At 43.6% G+C, this 20,815-nt stretch overlaps 1 protein-coding gene across 2 annotated transcripts in view; it reads left to right on the forward strand.

The window, feature by feature from the left end:
- Positions 1-10,729: 10,729 nt before the first annotated feature.
- PTCHD4 (patched domain containing 4) overlaps positions 10,730-20,815 on the forward strand; it is a 95,362-nt gene continuing 85,276 nt past the window's right edge. The window contains exon 1 of one of the 2 annotated variants that reach the window (XM_050314634.1): positions 10,730-11,320. In XM_050314634.1, coding sequence (XP_050170591.1) covers positions 10,895-11,320 — 426 coding nt within the window. In that variant the 5' untranslated portion in view covers positions 10,730-10,894. Of the gene's footprint in view, positions 11,495-20,815 lie in introns of both variants that reach the window. The other variant, XM_050314633.1, reaches the window with a different exon arrangement.

The following is a 20,815-nucleotide window of genomic DNA, read 5'->3' on the forward strand; positions in this document are numbered from 1 at the left end:
AGTTTATTAAACTGTATTATTGAACTGTCTTATTGAAGGATCAAGGGGATCAATCTAAGAAAATGGTAATTAGTGTGAGGGAATGACCTAAACCATCAGAGATTTTCCTTGTCCTGGCCAGGAATAGCACCAGATCCTTGCAAGAGCGAATGTGGGCTGAGAGGAAGGACCCTGCCCTCATATAAAAGAGCTCTTAAAAACCTGAGGTCTTTGGCAAACACTAGGATCCATCAAAGGCAGAAAAAGCTGCCTTTGACAGTTTTAAAGGACTATTAAATGTATATGGAGAAGGACAGGAAGAAGAGAGCAGGGGTGAATTTATGGAGCGAGGTGATCTGAGACTGAAGTGATGGTGTCAAACTTTCAATGAATAGGTGATCTTCGTGTCAGGTCAGAAAGGCTTGTCAAGCTTCTCCCTATTCTGTACTAACTCTCACTTTTCAAAATTAACAGGTTCACTTGAGACTGGGGCATTTTTTCCTGCTGTTGTTAACTCTCTCCTTTCCTCTGTATTCCTCTCATTGAAGTAATCTGAAATTACACCCCTGGTTTTGACTGTCACTCAACACAATCATAAAAAACATAGGAAAACGTGCAGGCTGGGGCATCTTGTATCCCCAAGGGTTTCTAGAAAAGTGTTTTCCAAAAGGCCAGAATCCAGGGGGTGTTCCAAAGTGTGGGAAGATTGCTAATGTGCAACAACAATTAATGAAGAATGAGTTCTCCTGGGAAAGCCACTGCAACATCAATAACAGAACTGATGCAGGGAGGGGGAAAGGCAAAATTAATAAAGAATAAGTAAGTAATAGGGAATGTAATTAATCAGTGCTAGTCACCAAAATTTTGCAGAAAACATGTCTCACAAAACAAATGCAATTTAAATATTTGATGATTTTCCAAGGCTGGTTAATTAAGATAATAACAAAGATATAATCTATTTAGACTTCAGCATGGTGTTTGACTTTTCGCTGCATAACATTTTGATTAAAAAATTGGCTCCACATCATATCAATAAACCACATGATAAGGAGACAGAGAAGAGGGTAATTCACAAATCTGCAAGAGGGTTTGTCAAAATGGGAAACCATGATGGAGAGAGGATGCTCTTACTAGGGTTCTGCAGTGACTGTTGCTAGGTCTGTTGCTATTCCAGGCTTCTGGAAAGTAGTTTGCAGTCACTCTTGATGATATTTGCAGAGAACAAAAAGGCTGTCAGCATGCTAAATAATGCAGAGAATGGAACCACAGCACACAGCCATACCCATCGCTCAGCAAGTTGATCCCAGAAAAGGTTACACAGCCAAAGATGAGCAGGAGTGGTGGGGGGGAGGATTCTCAGGGCTCAGCATGTGAACCACTCAACATGAGCAGTGGTGTCTGAGGAACAGGATTGCAACTTCTGCAGAGGGCCAAGGGGATAGGGAGGTGACTCTTTTCCTTCCACTGCCACCTTGCATGTGATGGTGAGGGGTCTGGAGCACAAGTCTGATGAAGAGCAGCTGAGGCAGCTGGGGATATCCAGTCTGGAGAAAAGGAGACTCAGAGGGAATCTTATCCTCTCTACAACTACTTAACAGGAAGTTGTAGACAGCAGGGAGTCAGCCTTTTCTCTCAGATAAGTGACAGAAAAAGAGGAAAACACCTCATATTTCACCGGGGGATGTTTAGTTTGGATAGGAGGAGAAATTTCTTCCTGGAAAGAGTGATAAAGCACTGGAATAGGTTGCCCTGGAAGTGGTGGAATCACCATCCCTAGAAGTGTAGCTGTGGTGCTTCGAGAGATGGTGAAGTGATGCACCTGGCAGCGCTGTGTTAATGGTTGGACCCAACAAACTTAGAGATCTTTTCCAATCTTAATGATTCTGTGGTTGTTCTTACATATCTTTTCCTTAGGAAGGATCCAGTTTGCCTGGGTTGCCTCTCTAACCAACAGCTGTATTTTTGGCTCCTATCAGAGCAGTCCTACAATAACTATCTAAGTTCCCAGGCAAGTAGTGATGACAGATTCCTTGAAGCCCTTGTAAAGAAGATCCACTTTATCTGATTTAGGTGATTGGATTTAGGTGAGCAAGGTATCTTCTTGAGGCCTCTAGAGCACACTGCCTACTTCTACTGACCATGTAGGGTATTTCAGATCTTCTTTTGGGAGGAACTTGATACCGAGTCAGATGAACTGGATCACATCCACTGTGAAGCCACTTGGCCTCTACAAATCTACAGTCTCTACTGATAGAGGGATCTGTATCATTCACTCACAGGTATTGCTAAGAAGCATTTCTTGCCATTAAGTTCATTAAATTAGTCCAGTGCAACAAAAACCTGATACCATACACAAGGATCACTTTACTCTCTATACTTCACATACTGTGTCAGAAGTTAAGGGCATCCAGAGTTTTCATTAAGACCAAGATATACCCTGTATTAAATTCTTGCTTTGCAAGGAATTTAGGGCATGAAAACTGAATTTCCATCTGGTGTGAAATGGGACAAAATAACTGAGTTCCTGGTTTTATGAAGAAATAAGAGTCCTTCTTTTTTTCTAACAGTCTGTTTTTCTTTTATCTTTACCTATGTCTCAGTTCCAGTCATTCATAATCCACTCTTCTATTTTTCTCTTTTATAGCCATCCCACAGGAGTAATGTGAAATATAACCAATCAGTATTTGTAAAGCACTCTGAGGGTATCAGGTGGAAGGGAGTGTATAAATGCAAATTGTTACTATTGCTCTTACATTGCTGCCAAGGGACCTGCAAACAGGATCAGGTCCCTGTATATTCAGATATACACAGAGTTAGTCACACCTTGTGAAAGAAGGCAGCAGATAAAACCTGAGGAAGCGTGGGAAGATAGAAGTTTAATAAAAAATAGGAAAAGGTCGTTCAGGGATTGTTTATGAGTTGAAGGCTGAATCGTTGCTCTGCCGCAGATTTTTGCTTGGTTTTGCTTCTAGCACTGTTCAATACCTGCTTTGGGAGTATAATTGCACTGTGTTGTCTGTATTGGTCTGTGAGGATCATAACGTAGTGACCCAGTCTTTCTGGGCTCATCATACAGCCAGTGTTATCTAATACAGATTTTATGGTGCAATCCCTCTGACTGTTATGAGACAACCACTTAATGATAAGTAGATCTCATATGATGAGACAAATTATGACCAAGTGATTCTCTTCATCGACCATACATTGTCTGGAGTAGACACAGACAACTGTCCCAGATGTTGGCATCTACATTTCATTAGGCAAATCCCATCCTATAATTACCTCTGTCAGCAGATTGAACGGTGCCAGGGAACATTCCCAAGCACTGGAATGCAATCATCTCTATTCTTCAATTTTTAGAATGGTGCCTGGAATTATTTTGGCCCAAAACAAACAGCACTTTCCCAATGCATTCCTGAATGTAGCTCAGGTTCCAGCACCAGTCAGGGACTGTTCTGAGGTGTTTGGTTTGGATGCAGCTACCCTATTTTAGAGACAGGGATACTTTATTGCTATAGACATAGTCAGGCTGTATCCAGAGCTGGAAACTGGACTCTGGAACTGCTTGGTTTAACAGGAAAGTCATATCCACAGCTCAGCACCCATCATACTGTGACTGGGAATATTCAGTGGTTCACAAAAATGAACTCTAGTATCCCAGGTTGACAGACTACTTACAGCCCTAATGGATCTGAGCCATTTGAGTAGCATCCCATGGGAACAATGCAGCAGAGGCAGGAGGTGGATCATATTCCCTGAAGGCAGCATTCAGTGCTCCACACTCCTGCAACCACAGTCACACTGGGTTGGGTTTGTTTTTTGGTTGTTTTTTCCTGTTTTATTTGTTTGCTAATTTGTTTTGCTGTTGCTTCTGTTTTCTTTGCCTGTTTTTCTTTGTTGTTGTTGTTGTTGTTGTTGTCTGTTTTGATTTGATTCTCTTTTTTTTGTTTTGTTTTGTATGAAGGTTTGGGTTACTTTCAAATTTTTCATTACCCTCTAAAAGGCAGAAAGAAAGATGTGCTGATACGTTTTGAAAGGACTCATGACCCTGTAGGTTTGCTCTTCATGAAATGTGTTCTCTGGTTCGCTGTTATAAATATCTTAAGGCAATGCAGCTTTTAGGAATAATGAAGTACTTTATATTGAGGCACTTTTCCTGGGTAATAAATTAATTAGTTTTCATGTTCCTTTTTACCTCTTGTTTAAACCACTATGCCCTCATGACGTTAAACAGCCAACGACACCACTAGGAGAGATTTACTGCATATCTCTTGATTTCGTATCAGTCTAAAGGAATAAAGTCCCAAATCTTTACTCCTCCTCATCAGTTTCTGCAACAGCTTCTCTTACTACATTTATTCCTGCCCTCACAGGACTCACAGCAAGGGCCATTTCAGGTCATCTCCAAAATAGCAGACTAAGGGGGACAAAATTATCAGAGGCAACTGTAATAAAGGAGAAGTAGGAAGCCTCTGGGGAGGATCTTTTATGAAGGTGGTCTCTTCTACAGGACCTGGAGTATTGCCTTTAAATTCTGATATCTCCTCTGTAGACAGAAAATGATAGTGCTGTATGGCATCACCCTCTGGTCTGGGCTAAACAACAACACTGCCCTCCACTCTCCATCAGGAGGTGAAATAACACAAGGCAAGGATCCAGGATGTTGTCAGATCAAGAATTAATACCATCTATTTTCTTACTGGGATTCCTGTGCTTAGGAGAGGCTTTTCCACCTTCCTTTGGAACTGTAACATTAAAAATACATTGCAGCAGCTTCCCCAGTCAGTTTGAAAACTCACAGCATACATTTGGTGTCCATGTAAAGCCCTTAAGGAGGATGTGGGTAGCAGGTATAATTGACAGTTCCACAGATCTCCATCTAGGGATGGATTGCAGCAGACACCTTTGTTTTCAAAGTACTTTTCCAAATACGCAGGGACATGAAAATCAAGTCATATAGTGACAGAAGAAATGAATATTCATTGTTTGCCTTTTATAATAGTAGAAAGCACAGAAGCAAGAGCTGAAAAGATGGGGTTTAATTTTTCCAAGAGTGATAAGGAACACATGTGGGAGCACATTTGTTTGATTTTTTCACTCATCTGAGGTAGCTTCCTCAGTCATTTCCATTTTCTCCAGATGAATCAATATTTTCTCTCTCACAAAAGAAAACAAAACCACAACTTAACCTCCCCACCCACACAGAACATATTACTTAACTGCCTGCTGCTCCCAGCTATCTTTGCAAGCTGTCTTCTTACAGCATTTTAATTTTTCAGTCCTCTCAAGAAAAATAATAATATTAGCATTACGCATTTTATGATGCACTTACTTGTTACAGATCTGCAGCTCCTTGCTAATACTGGAAGATTTTAGCTGGTGACAATGTGAATTAGCTGTAAATGCTTAGAAATTGTGAGGATATTTTTGAAACCAAAAGAAAACCTAAACAGAGGAAAATCTGTTTATTTCTTTCTAATAAATTTCCAAGAAACCTTCTAATTTTTGGTTAAAAAACTGAAATTTAATAAGATTTGCAACAGTAATCGGGGGGGGGGGGGAGGATTTTAAATATGTTCCCAAAAACTTTGGGTTTGAATTGACAAATTTTACTTTTCAAAACTAAAATAACTTGTGTGTTGTAGGAGAGACAAAACAATGGGCCAATCTGCTAAACATAGAATAAAGCACGGCATTTATGCCTAGTATTTTTCAAAACCTCTTTTCATATGTGAAAGAACTGACCAAGTTTATCCAACAAATATTAACCCCTTCTAAACCCTGGCTTGACAACCTTTATTCATGTGAGCATATTTTAGCAACTTCACCAACTGCTCTGCAGCTACTTAAGGAAATAGAACCCAACTGGGGGAATAAAACCTTTGCAATAAAGCTGACCATTTGAAAACATATCAGTACATTACACAATACTTGTTTCCTCCCATACCAGAGTTTCAAAGGCTCTTTAGCATCTATTCCTTTTGCTGTTACCATTCCTTTTGCTGTTAAAACCTCCTGCACCTTTACTGACAGGATGACTGTCCATGCTTTTCATCAGTCTCAGATGTTTCTGTATTAAATTCCCAAGGTTAATGGGTGCATGTTTCTGGTCCTACAGGCCCTGACAACCTCCCCAAAAGGCACGAGGTACCTTGGTGTTTCATACCCTCCACTTCTGCAGCTGGCAGGGTTTCCTCAACCATTTTCAAGACCACCACATAACACAAAACCAAAACAGCCAATTCAACCGCAGGTTTTGCTTTGTATTTTTTTCCCAGAGGGTAGCACCAGCTCTTACATCCTTTCTCCAGTGCTCTCATCTCCCAGTAGGATACACAGACACTCTCTGTCTCCCCATTCCCACCCATGCTCACCCTATGAAGTGCTGGCCCTGCACTTTGAGGAAGCTCAGAACTGAAAGGAGAATACCTAAGGGATTTTTCATTAAAAGCCACATTTCTAAAACTAAACTTTAGATCACATTAGAGTTTTTCCTTCTCAGTTCGAGGTAGAAAATCATATAGGTGTATGAATACGAACTGCTAGTCAGTCTGAAGTCTGTTTTACACAGCCTCTGTGGCTATTACGAATCATTCCCCTGCTTTTATTTCACTATTTAATGTCTTTTTATACCATAAATTTTTACTATATCCACCCAGCTATTAAACCATAACAACCTAAATTCACTATGTCAATAGGACCATTTGTGCCTTTACTTGCTTGTGAATCAACATATGGCAGTCTGGCTCCTTGGCCTCCAATCTACCTTTCTCAGTACCTAATCAGTGCACCTATGCCAACACCTGAAGCCTGATAATAATTCTTATTTAAACTAGTGACAAGTTTACTGTGTCTCAGTAACCCCCTGAGCTGAACACTACTGCAGTCACATCAGAGTATTAAAGGGACTGTTCCCTCCCTCCTTGCTTTAGGATACCCTGCAAGTAAATTTGATTTGCTTTTACTTTCTGCTCTGTAATGCCTTTTCCAAAACCATGTCTACCTTACCCTGTGCTGTAATCCCATTATTTCCTTTGTGCCGAGTCATTTGTTTCCAAAGTGGTCTCTTTTCTGGGAATAGGCAACTCCAATTATTTTCCTCAGATAAGAGCTGCATTTTTTCCAAGCTGAATCTTGTTTCAAATATTTCTGACTGTTTTGGATCTCTCTTTGTGGTTCGCTATTTCTCTGTGAACTATCTCTCAGTTCCCCCAGCTAACAACCCTGACATGGCTGTTATTCCCCTTTAAAGAGGATTCATTGGATGACACCAGGGAGGATATAAATATCAGCACATCCCAGCACTGTTCTCAGAAAAGGTGCTGATGCCCTGCTTGTTTCTGAGACGTACTTCCAGCTGACTTTTCAGATCCTCCATGGATTTTGCCATTTGGGATGACCAATGTAATGCATTACTTGCTTTATCATCCATGTTTCCTGCGGGGTAAAGCTTTCAGGCACCTTCAGATCAGCAGTATCTAGGCCACTACATAAAAACAGCCTGGATTTGAAAGGCATGATGTGATTGCAGCACCCATTGAAATATCTAAAAATTAAGCCAGTTTTACCGGCACTAATGCCGGATTACACGTTGTTACCGTGTACTCCCAGGGACAGGCAAGACCAACTGGCAGTGCCCTTTGGCACTATCCTCTATTCTCCTGCTCAGGAAGGAAACAGCATGTACTCAGTCACACCTTTCATTGCACCTCCTTCTTTGCCCTCTCTTTGCATGATCTGTGCCTCAGCAATGCCGTGTTGGAATGTTCCACTGCAGCATCCTGGCACACAGGAGTTGTCCAAGACCTGCAGAACCTGCAGAAAAGAAACATCCTTTGCCATATCTTATTTAGACACTAGAGGGACTTGCTCCTCCCAGGGTGGTCCAGCCTACTCTGTGTTCCTGAACTGTTCCTGCGATCATTTGCTGAAGTGAATTGTCTCATTTGCTTCCTGTGACCTAATGGGTGAATGGGGAAAGGTTTTAAGCTGAAAAAGGGTAAATTTAGATTAGATATTAGGAAGAAAATCTTTACTGTAAGGGTGGTGAGGCACTGGAAGTGTCTAAGGCCAGATGGGGCGGAGGTTTGAGCGACCTGGTCTAGTGGAAGGGGTCCTTGCCCATGGTCTTTCAGGTCCTTTACTTCCCCAACAAATCTGTCCTTCTCTGATCTGGCCAAGCTCCTGAGCCACGATTAGCTCTGTGAAGGACTCACAGGGTAAGGCCACACAACCAAGAGAAGTGACTGCAGGTTTCTCCCTGCCAGATCCCAACATCTGTATAAGCCACAGAAGCAATAAGAGCCAAGGACCCAAAGGCTTCAGGCAGAGCTTCTGTAGTCTCTGCTGAAGTCCACAGTGCTCAGGTATCTCTGCTACCAACACCCACAGCTTAGACATGATGACAATACTCTGTCAAAGGCTGTTAGAAGACTCCATGTGTAGAAATTAAGAATCAGGCTCTGACTTCCCACCCAAGGTCTCACTTATGTAAGTACAAAGGCTCAATAAAGCCTTTGCATTTAGACTTTATTCACTGGGAGCACTCAACCATTGGCATAAGTGCATCATAAAATAGACAAAGAGCTGTAATTTGTACCAATGGAGCTTAGCATTTCCTGGGGTTGTTGAGGCAGATTTCCATCATAGGCAATATCTTAAGACATGCAAATAGGTGGCTGATAGGGGTTTTTTCTCCAGAATTTCCCACCTTAGACCTCTGCTTTGTGTTGCCAGTAAGAAATCCAGCCCACATTTGCAGATCAGCAGTACCTAGGCCACTAAATAAAAACAGCCTGAATTTGAAAGGCATGATGTGCTTGCAGCACCCATTCAAATGCCTAAAAATTAAGCCAGTTTTACTAAGGCAGTTTTGAATATTAGTCACTGATTTCAGTCATGTAGGTTTCCAGTCCAGTGCTCCCAGCATCTCTGTTCCTTGGAGGAATTTCATGTTTCCACACTTCTGAGGAACTTCAGGTTCCTAGTCTGAATCACTGTCTCCACAACCTAACCCATGCTGTCCAAAGCCCTCAAAGGTGAGCTTCTTCTTTGCAAGTCCTGTTCATCAACACAGAATCATAGGATGATTAAGGTTGGAAAAGAGCTCTAAGATCAAGTCCAAGCATTACTAGCAGTAAAAGCATATGTGTAGGGGTGTCAGCGTGAAAGGTATTGTTGAATATGGTGTTTTTTCTTCAAAACACTAATTAATAAATACTTCAAGCTGAGCATAACCTGCTGTTTGTCTAGTCCTGAATTGGGCAGAGGCTGCTAACTGACATTATTGAGCTTCTCAGTTTCCACTCACCCTTCTGTATCTGTAGGGCTTTATTATGGAAAAGCCTTGTTCTCTCAGACTTTGCACAATATCCTTGGTCCCATCCCAAAACAAATAATTTCTACTTGACAAAACTAACAGAAGTATAACAGAAATTTGGTGAAGGGAGAGACGCCAAGCAGAGATCTGCACCATTTTGGTGGATGTTTTTTAATTGCATTTCTGGGATTTAGAGTTACAAATATAAAGCTCCTGCAAAGCTAGCCTGCCTTTCCTCCTGTCTTTCCTGCAAGGGGCTGTCAGGTCTGCTGGGGCTGGACCTGCTGTCCTCAGCAGTCCTGGCTGAGGGTCCCAGAGGAGCAGAGCTTGCTGCCTGGAGAGTTGGTGGGCAGCTCGCCTGCTGCAAATGCATTTCCCTGCTGCTCGCCTTTGGTCCGGAGAGCTGCAGAATTTTTCTCCTCTTATGTAATGGTCTGCTGGTGTCTTTGCTTGGAAAACCTCTTTTTCAGCTGGAGGATGTCAGGAGCCGTGTCCTACCTGTCTTGGGTCACTGCTGAGAGAGCAGCTGGCCGGGGGAGATGTGCCAGGGCGTGGGGCAGCAGAAAGGAGCAGCTCCCCTCCCCTTCCTCCTCTTGTCCCCAACCTTTCCTTGGGTCACCCTCCTCCTTGTAGGAGCACGGGGCAGCTCCACCTGGGCGACCACGGGCAGCAAATGGGGGGAAAGTGTAAAGGGGAAATCTGTGCTGGAGCGCTGTGTGTCGAGTGTCCTCCCGACTCCGAAAGCCACAGCGCGGCTGGGGCAGAGCCGAGCGCGACGGGGGGATGCGGTGGGACTGGGGGGCGAGAATGGAGCGCGGCGAGGGTATGCAGCAGCCGTGGGACCGGGGGATGGAGAGGGAAGTGCGGTGGGGGGATGCAGCAGCCGCGGGACCGGGAGATGGAGACCAGAGTGCGGCGGGGGGATGCAGCAGCCGCGGGACCGGGGGACGAGAGAGGAGCGCGGTGGCTGCTGCTGCTGCTTCTGCTGCTGTGGGAAAGCGGTTCGCCAAGTCCCCGAGCCGAGCTCTCCCTCCTCCGGCAGCCGGCGTGGATGGGGAGGAGGGGGTGAGGGAGGGGCGCGGTGGGGTCGGGGGACGTTAAAATGCAGCATCATCCTCCTGCCCCGGCAAATTCCGTATATGTGTGTGTGTTTGTGTGGAGGGGGAGAGCGGGCAGTGCCCCGGAGCAGCGGGGCCGGGCGCGGGGCTGCGCGGGGCGCGGAGCGGAGCGGGCACTGCGGAGCTCCCGGTGCAACGCCCGAGCCTCGCCGGAGAAAGGGGGGCACCGGGAGGGAGGGGAGGGAGGGGAAGGGGGGCGGCGATGATAGCTGGCTCGCGGGGAGGGAGGAGAGAGAGCAGGGGGGAAAAAGAGAAAGAGGGAAAAAAAGGCAAGGAGCCCCCCCTCCTCCTCCCTCCCCTGCCCGGTCCCTTCCACCCCCGGCACACACACACACACACCCGCACGCACACACACACCCCATTGATCAATATTTGGCTGTCTTGCTGCAACTTGCTGCAGTCTTTTAAAGGAGTAGTAGAGAGAGAGGGAGAGAGAAAGGGAAACTGGCAGGAAGGGGTAAGGAGCTACACATGTCACATGTGCTTTCTAAGACGGCCAGGAGCATCTGCAGGCTGGATCTGGTGGAGGATGCTGCGGCAGGTGATACACAGAGGGCTCCAGTCGTTTTTCTACAAGCTGGGCTTATTCGTGAGCAGGCATCCGGTGTTTTTCCTCACTGTGCCCGCAGTCCTGACCATCATCTTCGGCTTCAGCCTGCTCAACCGCTTCCAGCCTGACACTGACCTGGAGAGCCTGGTAGCCCCCAGCCACAGCCTGGCCAAGATCGAGAGGAGCTTAGCCAGCAGCCTTTTCTCCCTCGATCAATCCAAAAGCCAGCTGTATTCGGACTTGCACACCCCGGGGAGGTATGGCAGGGTGATTCTCCTCTCCAAACCCGGAGGCAATATTTTGCATCAGGCTGATGTGATCCTGCAGATCCACCGAGCCGTACTGGAAATGAAGGTGAACTACAAAGGCTATAATTATACTTTTTCCCATCTGTGTGTGTTGAGAAATCAGGATAAGAAATGCGTGCTGGATGATATTATTTCAGTGCTAGAGGATCTGAGGCAGGCTGCCCTCTCCAATAAGACAACAGCCAGGGTGCAAGTGAGCTATCCCAACACTAAATTAAAGGTATGCTCTTACTGCATGCTTTTGCCAATTAAAGAGGCAGCACTTCATTTCTTGTCCTAAACAGCAAAGAGAAATATAATCATATCTATCTCTCTCTATCGAAATGTGTGTGATCTGGGCTTTCCTTGGGAAGCAGCTGAATCCGGTGCCTTGCTATTGTTCTGGGAGAGGAGGGAGGGTGGGGGAGTGGACGCTACTGAAGCAGGAGAAGCAGGGAGTGGAGAGCCTGAGCACCGGGAGACCTTGCAGTGCCCTGAAGGTTCAATACATGGGGGAAAAGGGACAGGAGATCGGTGGGTGGTTCAGAGCTGGGTTGCACTATCACCTTTTCCAGCCTCACTGCTGTGGTGGGATAATTTATCTTTAATGTGCCCAGAAAAAGCTTTCCTCAAAGACACAGTGAGCTCCTCTATCTGCCTTCCCCTTCCAGTGCTGTAGGAGCACAGGAGGTTTGGGCCAGAAGCATTTTCAGGTGTCCTGCCTTCTTTACCTGCATGCAAAGAAGGGGAAGTGGGATGTTTTTTTTTCTCTCAGTGTGAAAATTATTAACTCCGTCGCTGATGGATAGGCTGGAGTTTTGGGAGGGATCCCACCAGCTGGAGGCTTCCAGCAAAGTTGAAACAAGGTAAAAGGTGGAAGAAGTTTCAGTCGTTCCAATTAAAAGAATAAACAATTTGGCATGAATTATGTCAGGACTACTTCCCTGGCAAAAAAGCTCCCGTCTTCTTTTCCTCCCATCTGGAGCAACCCAGCTCACCAGGACTAAGCTGCTGGGAGTAAATAAGGTACGAAGTTTGCAGGTGGCTCAGGAAAGAACTTCCTGTGGATTACAGTGTATCTGCATGCTCCCCTGGGCATTGCACCAGAGGCAGGATTTATTTAACAGAGTGTAACAAACTCCCTAGCACACTATTTACTCGTGGCTCAGGTCATACTGAGGAGGATACGGTCCTTCTTGTACACCAGAGATCTTTGGGGTTACCTGTCCCCCCCTTTTTTAAAGAGTTCCTCAGGAATGAGGGAGGTAATGCTCTTGCAAGTACCAGCACCAAGATCCTGAAGTCATAATTTGTTTCTTACTGTTCATTTACCAGGAAAAAAAAAAAAAAAAAGTCAGTCCCTGTCCCTAAATCTGAAGCAGAGACATGTCTCTGTTTTTGTTGGTCTCCTTGCTTCAGTAAAAGGGTCAGGTGGGACAGCTGGGATTTGGTCCCATGTAGATGTTACAGTAATTGCTTTGTGCAGAGTTGTGGCTGTTTGAGCTGAGTGTGTGGAAATGAAAAGGTGTCCTTGCTGCTGCTGGAAAGTACTGAGTGTAAGGAGTGCTCAGAAAAACAAATTATTCTGGGTTAAATATCCCTGAACAAATTTTATCTTCTAATTTGCTGCAAAGACAATCCCGCTATTGCAAAATTTGGGTTCTTCCATTCCATTTTGCTTATTTTTAAAGTTAAGACTAAGGTAGTTCAATGGAGAACATTGATAATCTAGACTAACATAATTGTAACACACTTTCATACAGAAATTGTAATCCTACTCTCTCAATCCAGATTAATTTTCTTGTGTAGAGAAACACTAACTGAGCTTGGCAAAACTAGGATGGGGTCACTTGCAATGTGTTTTTTTACTAGAATAGTGCCTACAGCTCCTCCTTTTTTAAAGATAAAAGCAAAGGACAGTATATGTGATCTGGATTAGCGACCTATTGGAATAAAAGTGCTTGGTAGATAATTCACACAGGGAGAAAGGTTTTCCCAAAGCATAGATGTCTGACTCTAGGTACTGCAAAATACTAGCCTAGCACCTTCAAACTCCCAAGCAGTTGTTCTGTATCATCTTCTGGATGAAGGAATAAATGCCCTTAAGTATCTCAGTTTAAAGTTGGACAGAGCAGGCAGCTTTCTACCCACTTTCCAGTGAAAGAACGTAAAGCCACCAAAATCTGTGACTGCATTTCAGAGAAAAGCCAGCAATTACAACCCATTTCTGTGGATAAGGAGAGTTCCTGCTTTTACTGAGAAAAAGAAATACACTTTGCCACAATTTTTTGTCTTCTGGTAAGGTAAGGACTTTGTTGCAGTCAGTCCTGAACCTGCACTGGTCTTCAGCAATGGTTCTTCTTAGAAGGCAGAGTCTCTGTCCACAGAGACTCACCTCCTCTGGTCCCTTTGGTTCCAGCTCCTGGGATTAAATTACTATTTTTTTAGATTAATTCATTAGGTCATCCCTGTCATGTCTGTTGTCCCATCTACCAAGGGTTAGGAAGGTGTGTGCTCTCCTTCAAGCCACGAACAAAGTCATGGTTTAATCGAGGCTCACAGGCTATTTACTGACCTCCCTCTCTTTGCACTCTGAGCAAAGGCTGTAGAAATCCAGGTCTGTGTTGCTTGTTCTGAGGTGTCCAGTTGTGCTTAACCAGAAATATCTCAGATGCTGCACCCACTAGGGTAGATCAGTTTCTGGCTGTTCAGCAGGAGGAAACAAGCCCTGTGGTTGTATCTGCGAGGGGTTTTATTTCTCTGTTCTTGAGTTATGACATGAAGGAGTGATTGTGGCTAAACCTCATGGGACTGCAAATAAGAGGGCCAAATATGCCTGCTCTCATTCAGTGTGGACCAGTGCTCATCACATTCCCTGGTCCATGCCCTTGGGATTCTTCTCAGCTAAAATTTTCTGCATCATTAGGACCCACTAGATCTTCTAGGTTGCCTCATTTTCCCAAAGGTCAGGTTGCTTGATTAATACTGGTAGATTTTGATGTCTTTTTCTTTTAATAATGGCCTCAAATTGAACAAAAATCTTCTAAGAACAATATGGGGATTTACAAACCATGAAGGTGCCCCAGACGTGTTTAGTCTGCAGCTGACATGGGTCAAGTGTCAAGCTGTACTGGTTTGAGAACCACAATGACAATGTTGAGCTGTTCCAACCTCACTCCTGCTCCATATGGGAGCTGCAAAAACACCTTGTAGTTTTTCATTTCCCTCAAGCCTTGTGAGCAGCTCTCACTTTGTCCCCCTTCTCATGTCCTGATGAAGGCCAAATTCTTTCAGTTCTTTCAGGTAAAGCTGGCTGAAGGCTCACTGAGGGTGAACTCTTGACAGGTCTCCCATGGGAACTTTGTGGGAGCTGTCTGAGCAGGTTTAAGCAAACTGCTCTAGTTTTGAAACAGCTCTTATTGGGCTGCAAAATCTGATGAAACTGCTCGACTTTTGCTAAGGAAATCTGTATGTGGAAGGTGATGTTTGTTTAACCATTACTTGCTGTAGTGTCAGAAGAGGTTGTAGCCCTGAATACTTCCATCTTCACTGCCCTTCTGTGAGTCAGGAAGCCTTGGTCTCTCCACTTGCCAGAGAAGGAGCAGAGACAAGGCACTCACATTCAGAGCGCAGGCTGCAGCGTGGTTTCCAATGCCTGAGATGTGTTTAAAATCCACTCTGGCAACACAGGGGTCATTGTAGGCTAGCTCAGGTGAAACAGGCTGTGGGAAAATGCTGGCTCTTGTTGTTTTGGGGACCGTGTCTAGCCTGTTCACGGTTATTGCTACGCTGCAGTCTGCAGCCCAGTCAGAGAGTGACTTGCCCAAGGTCATGCAGATAGACCGTGGCGGAGCAGGAAAACAAAGCTGGATGTATGAAGTCTTGATGGAGACTTTTGAGATATGTCCTGGAGAAAGATTCCTCGTGCTTTCCTCGCTCCAGGACATAGAAATGGTGTCCTGTGCTTGGGGTCTGGATTGTGCCCTAACTGCATAGATTGAGCTAATCTACACCAACCATCAGTCATCAAACTGTTAAATCTCAAGTTCTGGAAAAAGTTGGCATTATTTTTGTGTCAGCTGAGACCTCCAGGATAGTGCCTGGGCATGATTTGAGGGACAGCACAGGAAAAGGTTCACTTATAGCTGGTATATCTACTCTGTCCTCGGCATAACAGTGTGCAGTGTTCTTAGAAGTGGCCACATTGTACCCTTGGCCCCAGAACCAAAATGTGATCTGAGACACAGTTTATTTATTGGTATAGACAGAATTATTGATTACATGGGGATTACTTCTTGTGTAGAGTAAAATATGGGAAAAGAGATTATTTTTGACCCTGATTTTTTAATAACCCCTGAAAATTTGCTGTCCTATTCCAGGAAAAAAAAATAAATATTTCTGAACATAGTCCTTACCCAGAGAGAAAAAAAAACATGAAAACATTTTTTTCTGGTGTTTCACCTTCACTGTTTCTATTCGTGTTTATTTGTGAGTTTGTCTGGGAAGAGATAATAACTGAGAACTTGCCTCTCTGAGATCAGAATGAAGATGACAACTGCTGGTTTAAAGGAATCTTTTTCAACAGATTGGTTTCTGTAATACTGCCTTCAATTAATTAAGTATCAGTCATTTATGAACACTATGTTAAACAGCAGAAAATAAACCAGAGATCTCTATTACCACATTTGTGATAAACACATCAGCTGGATATTGGATCTGTTCTTGCTTAAGCAGAAAAGTTACTTGCATTCACTGAACATCTTGAAAACTCTAATTGCAGATTTGCTACTGGCCAGATTCTCAATTTTTCTCACACTAACATTTGTACTTTTAAATGAGTCTTGCTCCGTTTACGTTCGTGGAGTCTTTCCCACTGCTCTAAGATTAATCCCTCCTTAGATGTCCCTGAGGCACAGGCCATCTCCATGGCACAGAGAGGATACAAAACCAGAGCCCACCTACATCAGAGTAGGCATCTGTGCACCAATAACATCCACAAACTGATTATTCCTTCAGTAAAATCAGTTCAAGTATAAGATTAACTCCAAGGAGCAGATGCTTCCTTGGAGGCAATGTGACTCTGTACCCATTTGTGATAGCCCCTGTCCCAATCCAAGCCTGTGGCTCAGAATCTTGTGAAGTGCTCCGTGGCTGGCAAAAGCTGCTAAGTCAAAGCAAAATAATAAAACATGTGCAGGGAGAAGATCAGAAGAGGAAGGCTGGAGGCTGCAGATAGTTTTCATCTCAGCCTCTCAGATCAAGACAGGATTGGGCAGGCTGTGCTTGGAGCAGCTGCTCAGTAGCATGAAAGCAAGCAGAAAATGTTTGAAGGCTGGTAGCATCTTCTGTCTCACAGGTTGAGAAACTTACTTGAAAAAAAAAAGACCCTTTTGTTCTTCCAGCTGTGTTTCCATACTGGCTGGCAGGACTAGGAAGGGCTCCTCACCCTCCTCAAGTGGATGGGCTGGTGGAGTCAGCAAAGACTGCAAAGAAAATATTCTCCATTGACCTTTTGGGTGACCTTGGTCACCCACTTCATGCCATCACCATCCTCCCAGCTATTCCACCTTTTAGTTTTGTCAGCACTTGCTGGGAGACATGGCCTTTTGAGCAGTGCCAGGCCTTGATGTGAATAATAATAGAGAAGCAATTGGAAGGTTGTTTAGGTAGAGAGAAAAGGAAGATGCAATTACAAACCCCTTCAGTTAGCAACAATGGCTCATCCCCATGGATCTTGGATAGATGTCAATGGCTTGCCAAAGAAAGAAAGCCCAGTAGCACTTTGCCATCTTCCTACAATAGATAGTCTCTGTGGAAATAATCAAAATACTTATTTCCTTTATTAAATATCTGGTTAACACTTGGCAATGTTTCTAAACTGACATACCCTATTCCTTTACAAAATATCTTTGGAGACCCTTTACTGTATTGGCTGTATGAGCTGTTGGAGGGCTATGCTAGACATCTTCAAAACAGTAATCTAAGAGCAAAACCTGTATTAGACCTCTTCAGACATTAAAGGATAAAAGACCTCTTTGCACTCTGCATAGTGGTTATTACAGATGTCACAGTGAAAAAAACTGCTGACTGGTTTTCCAAGTGAATTGAATTAGGAAAATCATGATCTCACATTTCCACTGAAAGCTTTTAATTTATGCAGGCCCCACATCCACTGCACCCTCCTAGTGCAAACAGTGAGACGTGGCTGGGACTTGAGCTGTGAAACTGCTTTAAAAACAGATGAAGAAAAGTCTTCAGAGATGGAGGAAAGCAGGTGCTGTGTGTGATGGAAAGAAGAGGGGAAGGCAACAGGAGGCTAAAGGGCAAACTGTAAAGTCTTTTAAACCTCTCTTTCTCACTATGTTAGTCCTTTTCTCTGTCTTCCTACCTATCAAGGTACAAAATACTCATGTGGAGAATAGACAGTAAAGGAAGTTTTGGAAGTGGGGCTGTGAGGCATCCTACAAAGGGAGAGAGCAGTGACAGAGCTCCTGAGCATTGCAGAGACAATCACATGCAGTGCCACGTGTCATTGCCCTAGCCCTGGATTCACTAGGTGGGAATTAGCCTCAGTTTTACACTGGTCAGGCCATTAGGGAGCAGGAGCTTCGGGTAGAGTGCTGAAGATCTTTGATGACACTAGCAAGGGTGACCTGGTGGCAGCAGGAAGATTTCCAACTTAAAAGAATTATTGTGGAATCAGCTCAAGGGCAAAGTGGCAGTAATTTCTTGGTGGGCAGCTCTGGTATGGAAGAGAAATTTTACTGAAGCTTTTTTTTCCTTCCTTAACACCACTCACACATTGGTGAGCAATTCCTGCACAGTGCCAGTTGTGCATGCCCAACAGTGGCTCTGTGAAACACCAGACATCCCCACAGCTGTGAGTTGGCCAGATCAGCTTTTCTCACTGGTGTTATATTTTGCCATCACACATGCCTTCCTTTGTTCCACCCTTGCCAGCAAACTGGCAGAACAGCCAGGGAGCTGCTGGGTGATCATGGGATGACACACTGGAATGCCACTACCTGGCTGATATTGCAGGAGGTTTTGTTCTTATAATGATCTATAACTAAGATGGAAAAGTTAGTCGGCAGCACAGGTGTGTAACGCTTCCTGAGTATGCATGATGGTAAATGTTTTGCTGTCTCACAGAATAATTTTTCTTTGAAAATCTCAATGGCACAAGCCCTAAAGCCTGCTTGTCTGCTCTGAGGGCACCTGAAAAGGTAAAGGGCAGTTCTGCCTACCTGCCTCACACCTTTGAATGCAAAGCACATCACAAAGACTTAGTGTAATGCAGCCCACCTACAAAGGATATGCAAGCAGAATTAAAGAGGAGCTCCTAATATGGTCCAGTTTGCCCTAATTATTTCTTTGTTCAGTTGGTAGCAGAGCTGGGAGGTGCCATTGAATACCTCCACGTGTATCCTCTCACAATATACAAGGAACATAAACACCACCCAAAGGACTGGTTCAAGGGTACCTAAAATTTATGCCCAAGTTTGGTACTGAAACAACACAGAAAAGTTGCCCTTGTGTAAGACAGGGTCTTCCTTTTCTTACACCTTGTGTAATTGTTTCCACCAGTGTTACCCAAGTGTTGTCAGTCTGGTGGGGAGGTGTTATTCTTACCACATACAGGGTGCATTTTTGCACATGTGTCAACAGCTTCCTAAAGGGTGCTACGATTCAGCAGTGGCCACGGAGCATTTTGCTGCTTCTGTGCTAAATCTTGTGTTAGCTGCACTAAATCATGTATTATCTGTGCTGCACGTAGGGCTGGCCCATAAAATTTCAGATTAATCTTTTCCTATCAGAAGGTACAGTACTCTTGAAACCAAAAGCATCTGTGAAACACTGTCTACCCTGCCCCTAATTTCATTTTAGAGGATGACAAGAGAAGGGCAGGTTCCCTTAATTTCATTTTGACGGGCCCCTAACAAAATGCTTCCTTTTTTTTTTTTTTTTTTTCCTTTTTCTCTAATATTATACTTTGGGTTAGAAAATGAAGGAGATAAAAAAACCAAAATCCCTTTAAAAGGAAATGTTTTCCCATGTTCAAACTTCAGGGAAGGAAAATCACAGCCATCAGGGTCTGCTAGGCAGGAACCCTTCATGGCTGAGGAAACAGCCCAGAACCCTTGGACATGAATGTATCCCCAGGAGGATGCTCTGGCTCTTGTTAATGCTATTTTTCACTGGAGACCAAGACACTGCATGGATGGGCCAAGTGATCCCGGTTTCCAGTTTTCCAAGTAGGTATAGTTTGTAAAAAAATTTGCAGTTCATTAAGAAGAAAGACGTTGTTAGCAGTACTTCATTATGCAACTCCATCTCTGTGATGGGATTTGTGACTTAAATATAAATCACCTATTTCCTAACCATTTTTCAGGATGGTTTCTTTGAGTGGATTTTGATTCGTTAACCAAATACACTAACAAATTCAGTGCAGAGTAGATGAAACCCAAAAATATTCATGTGCATTTTTGTCCGTAAAATCCACACTTCAGTTTTTTTATGTTCTTGGCTCTTACCAAGGAAGGGAAGTTTTATTCACAGATAAGCACAAAACATTCCCCAAAAGAGATTTCAACACACAGACTTTTGCATCCAGATGAAAAACCCATTTCTTCTGAGGAGTGGCTGGAATGTGTGGTAATAAATGCTCTAGTAGTGTTTCTTTGTTAAATAACCTTTATTTTCCTGTCCATAACTGATTTCCCATGTGCACGTAGAAAACACTGGTCACCCAGTTGATGTAAAACAGATTTATCATTGTAAATTGCACAGAAATTTGGGACACCATCAGAGAAACGTGAACATTTCTGAAGATTTACAAATTTCTCTCCACTCTTTTCTTTCCCCAGGCTTCAAGATTAGCACAAGTATTAAGTTTTCGGTATATACACAAAAATAAATTTCTTAAGCTTGATAAGCTTAAGAGTTCCCCTGCTCTCATAAAGTATTTGATGTTTTGGTTTTGAGAATTTAATTATAGAGAAAAGAGTGCTTTGAGATTGGTTTGACTTTTTTTGGTGTGTTTTTGTTTGTTTGTTTGTTTGTTGTTTGCTTTTTTTTCCCCTCATAAAAGAATACAGCTTGTATCCTTACTTTTACCATTTTCTTGCTTCAAGTATCAGATTTTGTAGGTGGGAGAAAGAGGACATCCTTGAAGGGAAATTCATCTTATATAAATGCCAAATGCTGTAATTGCATATGGTCCATGGTCTTAATATCACAATATTCACCTCAAAAGGCAAGTTAAAACAGGTCGTTTGTCACTACTTAACAGATCTGAACAAAGTTCCTTTGGGAACGATTCTTATACTGTTCTTGTGGAAAGCCCAATTACTTTTCAAAGTAGCAAAAATAACAAGGAAAAATCAGGCAGAATGGGATGTGTTTTCACTTTGTATAAAGCAGTTAAAAAAGGCAGCCAGGACAAAGAATAGCCCAGGATGAAGCTCAAAGAGGCATAGATCCACTCTTAAACCACTTGAATTGGTCTTTCCTAGAGCCTGTCCAACAAGGATACAGTGGATAGAAAGGATGGCATTTCAGA

This window comes from Myiozetetes cayanensis, unplaced genomic scaffold (assembly GCF_022539395.1).
Source record: "Myiozetetes cayanensis isolate MyiCay16 unplaced genomic scaffold, myiCay2020 scf2-11, whole genome shotgun sequence".
Lineage (NCBI taxonomy): Eukaryota > Metazoa > Chordata > Aves > Passeriformes > Tyrannidae > Myiozetetes > Myiozetetes cayanensis.